This window comes from Aphelocoma coerulescens, chromosome 2 (genome assembly GCF_041296385.1).
Source record: "Aphelocoma coerulescens isolate FSJ_1873_10779 chromosome 2, UR_Acoe_1.0, whole genome shotgun sequence".
NCBI lineage: Eukaryota > Metazoa > Chordata > Aves > Passeriformes > Corvidae > Aphelocoma > Aphelocoma coerulescens.
The window spans coordinates 56,326,447-56,341,556 of record NC_091015.1 but is presented as its reverse complement, the minus strand read 5'-3'; the positions used below and the strand labels follow the sequence as shown (position 1 = coordinate 56,341,556).

At 42.5% G+C, this 15,110-nt stretch overlaps 1 protein-coding gene across 1 annotated transcript in view; it reads right to left on the bottom strand.

The window, feature by feature from the left end:
- Nucleotides 1-15,110, bottom strand: part of EEPD1 (endonuclease/exonuclease/phosphatase family domain containing 1) — a 63,009-nt gene that overhangs the window by 26,518 nt on the left and 21,381 nt on the right. Inside the window, exon 2 of the mRNA XM_069007613.1 lies at nucleotides 2,782-2,833. Coding sequence (XP_068863714.1) covers nucleotides 2,782-2,833 — 52 coding nt within the window. The remainder of the gene's footprint in view (nucleotides 1-2,781; nucleotides 2,834-15,110) is intronic.

The window sequence follows — 15,110 nt, the reverse complement described above, 5'->3', positions numbered from 1 at the left end:
AGGTAGGACAAAATACAGGTAAGCATGGCCTTGGTTTTACGCCGCCTGTGAGAGTGCTCATGTGGAGCCTGTGCTGGAATGGGTCTGATTTGCTATGGCCAAAACAAACGCAAACAAGCCCACCTCTGACCCAGAATTTTCTCCAGGTAAAGGCTCTTGTTGTTCTTATGTGACCTGGTTCACTGAGATAAATTATTTTCCCATTCCTCCTAACAACAAGAAGCATGGTGCTGCAGCTCAGCTCCACATGCAGCACCCCATCTGTGGTGCTTACAGGACGTGGCACCTCAGAAAAACAAACCAGCTCACGAGCAGCGTCTGAGGGTCAGTCAAGCTTGTCCCAATCCAGGACGGGCTGTAATTAAACCCTGACAATCATCCCTTCTGACTTGGCAACCCCAGGCATAAATGCTGCCAAGTGTGGTAGATCTTTGGCTTAAAGGGCCATTTAGGGCCAATTTGCCAAAACACTGGGGTTTAGGAAATTAAGCAAATAGAGTCTTTGCATGGCACAAAGCTTCGCAAAGTGTATTCAGTTTATTCTCAATAGCCAAGGTGGGAGAAACATTTAAAGACGCTTAAATACCTAAGATAGAATGGCATGAAATGCTTTTGCAGAAAGCAAGACCCCAACAGTTCAAGCAAGTTCTCCCAGCCTGTTCCAACAGTCCACTGGCTTCATGTGCCTCACCTCACATTCTGCCTGTGTTATTTATGGCCAGAATAATTTTATGACACCATCTCAAGGCCCTGGTTCTCAAGAGACTCGCTACACATGCACTCAACTTCAATGTGGTTTGATTTCATAGAGCTAATCTGCAGCCCCTAAGTCTGTTCAGGGGGGCACTGCTGTTCAGCAGGCAGCTGCTGCTCACTCTGGGATTCTATGCAAGTATCAAAAATATGTAAGAACACTTTGAAAGCTGGGCATCGAATTTTAGAAAGTTTCCAAAGTTCAAAACCATCTATGACAGACTGAAAAGCGCCCTATAGGAAAAACAGTTCTAGCATGTCCACAGATGCTTTAAAGAAAATTTCCCCTCAAAAACCAGAAAAACCCATCTTAGAATAAATATTAAAATATTATCATTTAATAATATTCTGTATTCCTGTGGAATAATGATGATAAATAATGGCTTAAGAATACAAAACTCAGCACAGTGTTCTTAAAACCTGAGTCTGCAAGCAGGCTGGACAAGGGAAGTCTGTGGGTTTCTTTCCCCTCCTGTACTTAAAAAATAGAGACAGCAAATTTGTTTGAACTTACATAATTCAAGCCTGTTATTTTCCATAGGGCTAAACTGGCCTTTTAAATTCTTTAAGCTTGGCATTGTATGAAAGCAGATATCAAATATTCAGAGAGCTCAATTTAGAAAGATCATTTTTCTGAGGCTGAGCCTTTCTGAAGAGCTTCCTGCAGCACTCCAGACAATGCCTCAAACAGCCACTCCCACCAGGCTGAGGTCACTCAACCTTGCCAGGCCATGTTTTTGGAGGCATCAGGCCAAAGGGAGGTAGGGTCCATTGGAAGGGTGGGAAATGTACAGGGTGTGAGGTGCCAGAGAATCCGACTGCTGCAAACGATGAAAATTTGCTAATATTAACCTGTTTTGCACAATGAGTGCTTGAGAGCCACGTCTTGTTCACTTGTGAAAAACTACAGTGTCACCCATGTGGTCCTTTGTCACTGCCTTTCATCAAAATCTACTTCTTCATGTCAAAATCTGAGTTCACAAAAGCCAGTGAAGAGATGCCCCGTGGGAATTAACTGGGGTGTACAGAGAGCCTCTGTGAAATGCATCTCCGGTCAGTGGCGAAGCTCAAGGCTGAAGCACCCACTGCTGCTGTATTTCGTTTTACTCACTATTTCTAGAGTACCCAGCAGATGCAGCCTGAACACAGCACTGCACGACCTTCTCCTTCACATGTTCAAGGCAGGAGAAGGTTTGCTCCTTCCTCCCCAAGCCTTGCCACACCACTCATAGCTACAGAGGGGCTGCTTGGGTCAGCACCAGCTCAGTGCCTGTGCTAAGACAGCAGCTTTTCCAACAGGGCTCCAAATCCAGTTGTTTTATTTGCACCCTAACAAGTCTCTCATGCTGCCTCACAGCTGGATCCTTGCTCTTGTAGGTGAGTGAGTTAGTGTAGGAAGTGAAGGGAAGCCACTGCTCCCAGCAGGGGAGCTGGGAGTCCAGTCCTACCTGCCAGGCCAGAAGAATCATAAAGCAAAAAGAAATACAAAATTTGGTTGTTCATTCAGAAGAAGGCCATAATAGAATGGTCTGGGTTGGAAGGGGGCTTAAAAGATCATCCAGTTCCAACCCACCTGCCATAGTGCCAGGGACACCTTTCACTAGACCAGGTGGCTCAGAGCCCCATCCAACCTGGCCTTGAACACTTCCAAGGGTGAGGCATCCACAGCTCTGAGGAACCTGTTCAAGTGTCTTCTCACCCTTACAATAAAGAATTTCTTCCATATATCTGACCTAACCCTGTTGTGCTTGCAATATCCTTGGCTGAAGAGCAACACTGGATTTTATTATTTACTGCTTATTATTAAGCATTGATTACCCCAAGCTTGCTGTAAAATCAGAAAACATCAAAAGCACATGGTCAGCTTAGACAAAACATTGACCCTCTGCCTTCATGCACTATGGAGCTAGGAAGATGTCCTATTTTATGCTGCATGATTTTCCATGAAGTTAGGAAGCACAACTAACACAGAGGGCTTTAAGAGCTTAAACACGTTCCAATAGTTGCATTAGATATATTTTTAAATACCTTTTCCAGTGCTTCTCTGTCAGCCAGCTCCTGCACAGCCAAAAGCTTGATACTGTAAGAAAAAATAGAGAGAAAAAGAAAACTAATCACTCCACTGCAAGCATCACAGAAATCGAAGTAAGAGCAGAACTGAAACTCTCTTTTTATCTTCTTTCTTGACAAAAGAAATACAAGAAATGCTCAGGATAAAACACACCAAAGCAAGAGAGACAGTGTCACTTTGTTTGTTTTGAATTAGTCATCACAAGCAGATTTTTTGGTTTCCAAATTACAAGCACATCTGAATTTGTTTTACAGAGAAACTGCATTAATCATTACTTTTGTAATATCCCAAGTTAACACCAAAGGATCTTCTGAATGACAAACACAGAAGAATATTCTAGACATTTCTATCAGTTGTAGTCAGCTTTGTTCCTCAGCATCAACAGGTTTCTATGAGTCTCAAAACAGCCATTCCCACGGATTTACAATGTTATATATGAGGTGCAGTAATTAAGACAACCCAGCTCAAGAAATTTGAGGGAGAGATGACAGAAATGTGCACCACTGTTTAAAAGTAGGGTAGAAAGATAATCCACAATTATTATTCTTGTAATGCCCTTTGCTACTCAGTCCCAAATTTCTTCACCTACTGAATCTTTCTTCTGCACACTGAATTTCATTCACTTCAACAAGGTTATGAGAGTTACTCAAGCAGGATTCTACACCTGTATTGCAACTCCACACCCTCACTTCCTTTACCCATCTTAAACCCAGTCACTTAATATATTATCCTTGGACTCCAGAGGATAATTTCCTTTACCAAGGGATACAAAAACATTTGCATGGCAGTAGAAGAATCAAATGATGCATATAAATATTGTTTAAGTTATTCTCACCACCCTGCACATAGACACAGTAAAAATCCAGTATAGTTAAAAGCTCATATTCAAGAAGGTGTGAATAGTCCTCACAGAAGTCTGCCAAAGGATATAAAACAAAAAGTTTTATTAGCCTTTCAGAACCTCAGAGCAATATTGCATAACTCTTGAACATCCACTGGCATCTTATATGCTAATTATGTACATCCATCCTGCAATAGCAGCTGGCAAAGCACAGCTGTAGTCCTGTCCTTCTATGGCATTCCACTGCAGGTATTCACAGCCTAATCCCTAAACACCAATGTGCCTTCACTTTAATGGACTTCTAGCTTTCAGTGTCTTCAAGGCATCATAAAAAGCCTATATCCAATGAATTATAAAATAGCCACAGACAACACATTTCTAGTCTGTAGAGACTATTACTACTAAGACAGAGAGGGTGGAGATGGTTCAGAAAACAGTGGAATAATCAGGAAAATGAAAAAGGTATTCCATTAAAGCCCAACCACTATGGTAGCAGGGGACATGTGATTTGGTGTTACGGTTTGGTAAATACACTAGGCTGCACACAAACATTCAGCTGAACTGGAAGGCACCAAGGAAAAGTACGAAACCAACACAAGGTATTTTTAAACATAATTTTCCTTGTAATTCAGCCAGCATGCAAAACAAAGATGGGATGGGCAACAAGCAAAGAAGGCACCTCCATTTAAAAAACACTGAAATACTGTGTCCAACTCAGAAGGAACCTCAGCTGATGCACCTTGGAGGAGAACGTCCAATAACCCAGGCAGTATCAATGCAGCCACAGTCCAGCCCTGTCTCTGAATTCAGGAGCCACCTGTTCATTTTGGATGACTCACCTCTGCTGCAGTGCACTTGAGAAAAACACGGGACAGGTGAGAGGGAGGTAGGCTAACACACACACGGATGCATTCCGGCTGCCCACAGCCAGCTGGGCTGCTGCAAGGGGGGCTTCAAGTCTGCATGTACATGGGCTGAGGGTATGCAAATTACTTTTGTCTTTTTCTTTTTGAAGCTAGAGACTTTTTGATTGCTTAATCAAATAAATCAAGGCTGCAGATGCTTCAAACAATTGACTGAGTTATTTCTAGAACGTTATTTGTGAATTATCTGACACTCAATAGCTGCTGAAGAAAGATACAGACTGCCCCAAAAGAAGTACCACTTTCACTAAAGATCCTCATCTCACTGTAAAAACCTTCCTTCCCATTTATACCTGTAAAGCCCCACAAGAAGTTTTTCAACTGGTGTGTGTTTATTTAAAACAAATAATACAGTTACACAGAAGCAAGTAACAAAACAGGAAGCAGGAATCATTTATTTTATTTCATTATATTATGGAAATGCTGTACCCTTGTTCAGAGGTGAAGAATCCATACAAAGGGTTTACATCTTGCAGAGATACTGCATATGCAGGGTCAGAATCAAATCTCAATTCAAAGTTGCTACATGATTTGCAGCAACATTGGTTTGATTCCTGGAGAGAAAAAGACTTCCTCTGATCTTACAAATTGAGATATCAATGTTTTCCCAGTATTTTAATCTTTTCTCCTCAGGTGACACCTGAAAATACCTCAGGTATTTTTTCTTGGTCAAAAGGAATCCACAAGTGCAAGGATCAGCCTTTATACAACCAGCTGCAAGATCCTTCTTTCCTTAAAGCACCATCACAGATGCTGTCTCTGTCCACTGGATTACAGTCCACTACCTGGAAAATTGTTCTTAATAACCAATTTTTTACTGCTATTTCTTCTAGCAGTTCCAAGTAACATTAGTATGTGCTACTTGATGCAATGTCAGCCTGGAAATGCAGCTTCTTTCAAGGCTGCTGCTTTGGGCATTTGATGCTTCAAAAAGAAATGAGGCTGCTTATTTAGGCACTACATCAGCAATCTTAAAACCACTGAGAGCAGCTCATAACTTCATTTGCTGTTTGTAGCTTTTGTGTTCACCAAGGATTTCAGAGTAGATGGGAATACAGTCAGTAATTGAGGGGGGAGTAGGGGGGAAGTAAGTCTCCAATAAAAAAAATCTCAAATTAAATGCAAATAGAGTTACCAAAAGCCAATGCTGGAGCCCAAGCTCTTGCAATCTACAATACAACACTTAAGTATCCGGTTGATATATATCCTTGGCATTATTTCTTTCATCCTCACCCGTGTTGTGCAAACACTAACTCATGAATATAGTAGAAAAATCCTATTTCCCCAAGAAACCTTATGGCTCCTGAAGAGGTTGCTCTAACCTACCAGCTTTAAAATATACTGGTTAAGAAAGCTGTAATATGAGTAACCATACTGAAAATGGCTCTGCTTGAATCTGAAACTCTATTAAAAATACTCACTGACTGAATTACTTACATGATCTATTTAAACAAAGCTATTGAAATTAATATCCTGGCACCCCAGGCACACTCAAAATACTTGAAAACATGCAGTGATCAGGATGAAGGACTCTCCTCCAGCAATGAAAATACGCAAACATGATGTGCTGTCAAGGAAACACATGACTCCCTCTTTTTTTGGCCATGGATGACACACAGCATTCTCCTCTAAGGGAATTCCTTTTGGTTTCCAGAAGATTAGTCACAGTGCTGAGCAAACGCCTATAGCTACAGCACATTTCTACACCTCAGGGTATCATTGCAATCCTTTCCTCAAAGTCTTCCTACTTAAAAACAAGTAGCATTGGGTTTCTCTTTCTAATCCCACATACCCAGGAGTAATTTAAATCTTTTTGGCAGTCTTTTGCAACACTGTGAACTTGCAGATAGATCCCTTGCTGGCTGGTGCATTCCTGTTCACCATGAGCCATCATGACCGCGGTTAATTCGCGCTGAGCTTCACTTCCCAGCTTGAATTCACATTGCCCACAAAATCCCATCTACTCCTGCAGTGGGGAATGTTGGGGTTTTCCTAAGAACCACTAGAGGGTCATCTGCCTGCAAACCAGTGAACCTATGGCTCTGCAGTAAGGCACATGGGATAGACCGAGACTGCCGCACAAGGCAGATCCCAGATCCATCCATGCAGAATGCACCTGAGGTCTTCACCTGAGTAAGAGAAGCTGCTTCCTCCAAAACTAGCTTGAAGGGTGCTTTAGGGGTAGAAAGGTTTTTAGAATTATAGTCAGTTTCTGGACCACCCCTGCACAGAACTAGAACTGCAGCCATTATGGACACAGGTCACCTGGCTGCCATGAGCAAGAGAGAGGGTCCCCAGCGCAGAGCATTGATGAGCGCAGTGACCTCTCTGCTGAGCTGAGCACAGCGTGGAGCTGAGGCTTCCTTTCAGTGCAGGACCTGGTAATTTTGAGGAAAAGGGAAACAGAAGAAAGTGAGGAAAATGTAAAGCATTAAGTTCAGCAGCCAGAGACTCAGTGAAGTGTTTAAGCCAACGCTTGGCCTCACAACGGTGTCCTACAAAAGCTCAATTACATACCTTTGCTCAAGGCCTGAGTTTTTCCAAAAGCCTCATACTTTCTACCAGCCAGCGCATAAGCCTGAAGTTAACAACATTGAGAAATGCCATTTGACTTCTCTTGCTTTTCTGCCTCCTTCTTCAGCGTACAGCTATACCAAATCTTGCTTCAGCTAGACTCAAAGACATTCTTATGAATAGCCCATGCAAAAACCACTCAATCTCAAACTTGTCATTTCAAGCAACATTAAATAATTCCTTTCTCCCTCCCTTTTAGTCTACAAACTCTTCCTCTTTGTTCTTGAGATAAGATCCCACAAACATATTATGGCCCACAGGGAAGTGTTATGGATCACTTACATATCTAAGAGTAGAGCGTGAATGCATGTAACTGAAGTGCTTAATGACAGACACGCGTGTGACTTAGTTAACAAAAAGAACAGGACAAAACCACTTGGGCCACCAAATTTGTACACCAAAACTGTATTTGCAAATCTGTCCAAACCAGCCTTACTCATAAATCTATTCTGTTCTAAGAGATGGGCACAAAACATGAGAGTTGGACTAAAAAAAGAAAAAAAAAAAAAAAAAAAATTGCAGCTGAGCTGTGCTAGTGGTACCTGGTACCAGCTGCCTGCTGTCCCTATCCCTCATCTTGATCTCCAGCTCTGCTGCTGAAAGGGAATGCTCATCACCATTCACACTGCAGCCCCTCTCTTTCCTTTGGCATTTGCTGGATGACAGAATGAGTAACAATAAGGATGGGGAAGCTACCCACGCGTGTATGTGTTCCCTGTGAGGGCTGTGGTGGTCCCCACTGCCTCAGCTGTTGACAGCCTGAGGGTAAGGGCTGTGATTAACTGTTTTCTAATTGTTTTAAGTATAGCCAGATGCTCAGGCACCAAGCATATGCTGCTTTGGGAAATACATGGAGAGCGGGGAAAGGTAACAGCCCAAAAATGACAAACATGGAAAAACCCAGATCTTGTGGCTTAAACAAATGTGGGAAGAGGTGGTGGGGGTGGTGTGTGGTGTGTGTGTGGGGAGTGTTTTTTGGCTGTTTGTTTTAACTATAGAGCTGCTGCTGGAGTTGTCCCTTGCTGCTAATGCCTAATGGGACCCAAGACTTCTCTTCTTGGCTCTGTCTGCTGCTGTGATGATTACCTTGCACAAGAGTAGGTGAAAGAACAGCAGGCTCCCACCAATAGCATGGCAAACTATGTTTAACACACTGAGATGATGGGGGGCCAAGTCTGAGCACCCTGGGGCTGCAAAGGGATCTGTGCCACTCCTTTTTTGGGGCTGCCCACACTGACCAGGGCAATGGATCACCTAAGTGGGGTGCCTTTATAGTGAAGGAGCAACCTTTAAGACTTTCCTCAATGCATGCACTGTAAAAAAACATCTTATTTTTGCTGGCATATCCTATTTACAAAGTTGTCTTTCCCCCCCCAAGACCCTGTTCACTTACACCCCCATAAAAATAAAAGCAACAGGAGGAAAGAAAAGCAAGCTCAATGACTTTCAGCCTTGCACACTTCCTCCATTTACCCCTATGAAGTTGGATGAAGAAAAAAAAACCCAGTTTCTCCTTTTCCAATAAAAGCATCTGCATCTTCTCAATCACTCCTCAAATGGAAGGAAAAACGGTGTCCACTGCCACATCTTAATGGCTGCTGGGAGCTACCAGAGAGTTTATGCAGTAAGCTGATGGGCTTGGATGGGAACACCATGCCATATTGCTTTGGGACTAACTGCCAGCTAATGACACAACAAAATACCTCAGAAGATTCTCAGGAAAAAATGTTATCTACAGTAAGAAGAAATTATGATAAAAACAGGGAGCTGCATTTCCTACATATTAAATTTATTTATATCTATCTGTACTATAGATACACATAAAACAGATCATATATGTGTTATATATAATTTCTAAAACATTCATACATATACACAACTACATATAGATTAATTCATTTAGGGCTACTTTTTTTGCAGCTTCCTCATTGGGATGAAAGTGGACACTCTTCAATGTCTAGTCATTGCTGATTTGCCTGCAGCATGGTCTGAAACCAAAAAGGAGATCAAGGCACCACAGCTGGAAAGGGAACCAAGAGTAAATGGAAGGAGCAGGGAAGCTGAAATCCATCAAGCAAATTGGCAATGTAGTGCAGGCCACACAAACACTCCCACCCTGATGTTTGCATTCATGGATCCTATTACATTATGTGAGTGATTGAAGTATTTGTCATGGGGAGAAAGGAAACTGTAATGGAACTAGAAGAGGGAAAACATGAATTATGGATGGTTACTACTGAGAGCTGAAGGGGGAGAACAGCAGCATTACAAGGCAGGAGGCAATTGAAATAGTTCATTTCTTTCCTTTCCTATTTCAGTGGTTCCCTGGGTTCAGGGATGCTCTCTACTTGCTGTCCTCTGTCCTAACCTTGTGGCAAAGTCATCATTTTACAGGACCTGTGAACTTTGCACTGAGGATCTGATTTATGTTCAGCTGATGCTATGGTTTCAGTGCAGCTGTATCATTGCAGGAACAGAACGATGATTCATAAACTCTGGGCATTGTGTATTGCCAATGCACGAGAGCAAAACCAAAAAGGTTGCAAGAACAGCAAACTTCTTCCTAGAATTCTGGAAGGGAATAAAACATGCTCACAATGACCCAAACCACAACCAGCTGCAGAAATCATGTGAATGCCCATGTATAATGAGATCTGGAAGCCTTGTTGACCACCTCCTTGGAAACACCCAACCCAAGCTATTTCCAAATGGATTAAATCCATGCTGCTGTGCATACAGACTTTCACTACATCAGTAAGCAGAGCAGGTCATGCTCAGCAAAATTAAGAGGGGAGCTGCTCCAAACTCACAGAATCTCTTTGATGCTAAGGAAACATCACTCTTGTCCATCTACCCAGAAAAGGTATCTCCTGAGCTGTGAGGCAGTGATGCTTTTTCAGGACACTTGTCCAAATTCTAGGGGGTTCTATAGTAGACAGGGGGTAAGGAGCAACAGGGGGGCATCCTATTTACCTCTTTCTCCACACAGAGGATCAGATCTTGGACATAATTCTTTCCTTTTTTTAGGTAAGGGGGAAGAAGACAGGACATAATTTATACTTGTATAAAGTCTCTCTGAAGATTCCCTCAAACTTTTACACTAGAGGAAGTCACACAAGGCTCATCCTTTGGATAAATATTGTCCTTTCTTTCATTATTAGGTTCATAAATCTGCATTTGAGGTACAGAGTACTGAAGACTCAAGCACAGTGCTAACTGTACTTATTAGAAACTCTTGACTAAGTTAGAGCCCATCCTATGGCCTTTTCTTTTGATATCCTGCAATTATTTTTCACTGTCCTTCTCCAATTCTGTCTCTGCAAACTGGTGCAATGCCAAGAGAGTGGCAGCGTTTAGAAAAGTAAAAGTCAGGGAAGACTTCCAAGGTCCTGAGAAGAAATGCTGGTTATTAAGGGCTGGGATACACTGCACTTGATTGAACAGAATCAAAGCTGATTCCTGAGAGGCAAAGGTTAATTAGGCAAATGGCTCAAAAGGATCAATCTGTTCCAACCCCATTATTTGTTGATTTTTTTTTTTTCATTTTAAAAGAGAGTTTAAAATAGACTAGGCAGCTGAAAGTATGTCCCAAATTCCCAAACGCATGAGATGAAACCACAAAAGGCCTGGGACTGCCAGTAACATATTGACTCCAGAGTAGTAGTCTAATGAATAAAGAAGCAGTAAATCAAACACCTATATTAAATTATACTAAACACAGCAATCTTGTCCATACATAAATACTAACAGGGACCAGGTACATGCAGGGGCAATGCAGCCAAACTCCCGAAGTCATTCAAAACTGAGGGTGACAGTCCAGCAGGCTTCTCTCTCACCACTTCCACCTCCATCTTCACTGATTGCTTCTGCGACAAACACTTCACTACATGATAATTCAGGCAACAGAAGCGAGTACTACTGCAAGTGGTACGTGTGTGTATTCGTGTGTTATATTTATGCACAAAAAATTACACCAGTTGTTGCAACTCACTTCTGACAGACAGCAAACCAAAATCAGTTGCCTGTTCTAAAAAAAAAGAGGGGGGGAAGTTGGCTTTAATTCATATAATGAGAAGATGTGTTTTTCTTCCTCGGTATTTAATTTCTTACTATATTTATCTAAGAGCAATAATGTCTTCATTCAAACCAGTTCACCTTACGCTCAGTGGTTTTGAAGTTGGGCAAAACCCTCCGTATAATGTCCACAGTAGTAGGATTTTATTTTTTAGTTTTTCAAAAGAAGCCTGTTCCTCTGCAGGAAGAGAAAGACTCACAGAGAATGTTGTGTTTGCGACAACATTGATTTCTTCTGAGTCATTAAAACTGGACATGAACAACATTTAACTTGCACTGAATTATTCAAATCTGTCCAACAGGGGAGGAGACCAAGACTGAAAACAAAAATTTAGAAGGTCATAAAAATCAAAGGTGACTTAGAGCTTCCAAATACAGGCATTATGTTATAGTGTACGCAGTCTCCGGCATTTGGCTCTTTTTCTGGATTTTCTGAATCACTCCCTGCTGGGGTAGAGTCTTAGTTCCAGAAACAGCACCTTCTCCCACCCAATCCTGCCCTACTGCAGCAGTGGAAAAACTGAGTAGTCACTAGTTAAATTACATGGATATGCTTGGGAAAGGGCACACCACCACACTACCATTCTGCCATGAATTACAAAGCTACCAGCAAAATTATGGGGCCTTGGGAGGCAAAGTGGTTAATAGGGACTCTACTTAAAAAATATACCTCTGTGTCCCTGCAAAATAAAATGTGATTTGAAATAGCCTGCTTCCCTTTCTCCTTTAGGAATGTGAACGATATGCTATCAAGTCCTTATGTGAAAGCTCATCATGGCCCCTTATTTGGCCTCAGAAACTTAAGGCAGTATTACTCTGCCATACATGCACAGCCTCATCTCAGAGAAACGAGTTTACACAGATAAAATAATTAAAAAGGAATACAGTGAAAGTCAGTTTGTTTTGTAAAATACTCGCTCAAGAGCAATGCTGAAATTTTATGGTAGTATAACCACGATCAGCTGGTGACATCTGAGCACCACCAATATTTTGCCTGGTGTTGTGCAAAGAGCATTGAAGCTTCCTGGCTGAATCTGGACGTAGAACTGAAGTTTTTTACAGCACACTTAAGAAAGAGATTGACCCTCAAGAGCTGGCTCCTACTTTGAAGAGGCTGGCGGAGCGCCACAGCCATTGTGCATTTCATATGAGCATCTTTTGCAGAAGACTTTGTGCCAAACTGGAATTGTTTAAGTGATGGAGGACGCTAAATACCAGGTATTAAAATAGAAGAATGTGCACAAGAAATGCTCCGAGAGACACTATGAAATCACTGAGGAGAGGCACTGTGACGGGGGAGAAGGAGCACTACAGAAACCAAGAGCAGTGCTTTGATCAAGTGCACTTTTCTCCATGGCTCTTTCATGAGCAGCTTATGTTGTCTTACAAATTTAAGGACATTTTGACAAAAAGGCTATAATGAAGTGCATCATTATAACAGGTAGAAAACAAAGCAGAAATTATATTAGCAGACAGCCTGTATTTTAAGGACTTCCCACTCTGTGGCCAAAAGCCAGCCCACTCATATTCCTGGAGTGGAGCTTGGGAAGCTGGTGACAAGACCTTGACACCACTGCTCTGCAGGGGCAAGGGGCAGGCATCCAAAGACTTTGTCAAGGTGACTGAGACCTTGCTGCCATGAGAGGGGGAAAGTGTGAGTTTAACAAGATAACACTCATGCATTACTACTCCAACAAAAGTCTCCAGTGAGGGCCTAGCCTAATACTGTCGAGCCTGCATGTCAACAGAGGGGAGCATCAGTCAGCACAGTCATCTGCTGCTCCACACACAGGAATGGTGTCAGGAACCACCGCCAACAACTGGGTTGCTCTCTTTACAGCATCTATCCCATATGGTAAAGGGGAGGTCACAATAGATGAGAATTCCTCAAAACTGTCACTCAGCTAGCCCACTTGAAGGTTACTGAAAACAGAACAACCCAAGCTTTGAATGAATATGAACATTCATCCTCCTAAAACTGAGGTCAATTGCACAATCCAAAACACACAGTGAAGAAATGGAAAACTGTGAAAAGAAGCAGGCCAGAGAGAGCAAAGGCACATAACTCAAGTTTTGTGTATCAGTGAAGATGACACTCCTCTGTCTTGCATGCTCCCAAGTCTTTAAATGTCAGAAAAACCGCAGAAGACAACTTAGCCTTCTCGCAGTCTTCACCACTATTTACAAGTGGCGTTGATGTCAAGCCATAAAGAATTTTGTTTACACTGATACAACACTCTCAGGTTGCCAGAAATGCAAAGAATATTGTAGTCAGAAAACAACAGTCAGCCAATTCTGAGGTTGCATCTGCAAGAGCCCACAGAAAGCACAAATTAGGTAAGAAAATTACCCGTCAAATAGGGGTGAGAAGTTAAAAGCCTTTTTTTCAAGAGCTAATTACAAAAGTATCCTATCAGCTTGTTCTACAACATCACATGATATTGCTTTAGAAAAGGGAATTTGGCTTATGGGGCATTTGAAGTGCCATCTATACAACTTTAACCCAAATAACAGACCAGATGGTCTTTCTATCATTCCAGTTGTTTTGTACTCCAATAATGACTTTGAAGTGTGCTGAGGGTTACGTGAAGCTTAAGCCTCCAGCTAGCCAAAGGCCACAACTGCATATAGCCTTTGCTCTGAGTATCAGAGTAACACAGAAAGGTTTTGATTTAAACCTCCACGGGATGCATCACATAACTGTAACTCTAATCCAGGAGCAAATGTAATCTGTCCTCAGTTCTCAAAGTCAGGAAAACTGGCTGAGTCGACACTCTCCCAGCCAACAGCTGTCCTCAAACCAGCCTCTGCTCAGTTTGCTGGCAGATACACCAAGCAGAAGGGACAGACCACTCAAAAAGGAAGCATAAGCAACATAAACATGCAGCCGAGCAGACTTCAGCCTATTTCCACAGGCTGCTACCATTCACTTTCGCTACTGCATCCCAGAAAATTCCTTGAGACTGTGTGTGGCAAGAGAAGAATCCTCTACCAACCAAATCCTGTGTGCCTGTCTCTAGCAGTACTACAGTACCACAAACACAGGAACATTGGTCAAAAGAGACCAAAGTTGATGCAGCAGTGTCCTCAACACGGGGCTATCATGAGGTCGGCTGTAGGTTCACCCAGCTGAGTCTTGCAAGCCTCTACAACATGACAACACTACGACCTTGGGATAACATCTTCCAGTGCTGCACCAGCTTCTGAGTGAGGAAGCTTCTTAAAATGTCTGTTATGAAGATCCCAAACGAACCAACTGCCCACTTGTACTAAAGCAGGGGGTTATTTTACCTGCACTGCTGGGCTATGGGCTTCTATTTGAGCTTCACAGAGCTTTGTTGACACAGCTGAGTTTCTTCAGGATCTTCTGGATTCAAGGGCTACCATCTGCCACAGTGGCCACTCCCTCAAATTAAACACTGTTATAGAGCATATTAACTTATTACTCATCATAAAGGATAATTATCCTGTGTGGCAAATATATACTGCCACAATGGTCTTTGTTGGCAAAGGAAGAGGCTTATCTGACTAGATACAGGGGTCAAGTAATGTTTTCTTCCCCCCCCCCCCCCCCCCAACAGCAGCTTGTGCCAGATTCCTTGCTGGATGGAGCAAGACATACAGTAAAGAAGGCAAAGGGCTTCTCCACTTTCCCTGCTGCTCTCATCTCACGTAATGGGATGCCACCACTGTCCATATAAGCATCTCATCTGGTGGTTCCCAGGCTTTCTGGGCTGCAGCCTGCTGTCAAGATTGAAGCTGCCCTCCACAGCAGATGACATGCTGCTGTGAAATATTCGACCAAAAGATACACAAAAGGGATGCCTCATCAACAATGAGACCACAGTCAAATCAGTCGCACCTCAGGAATGAG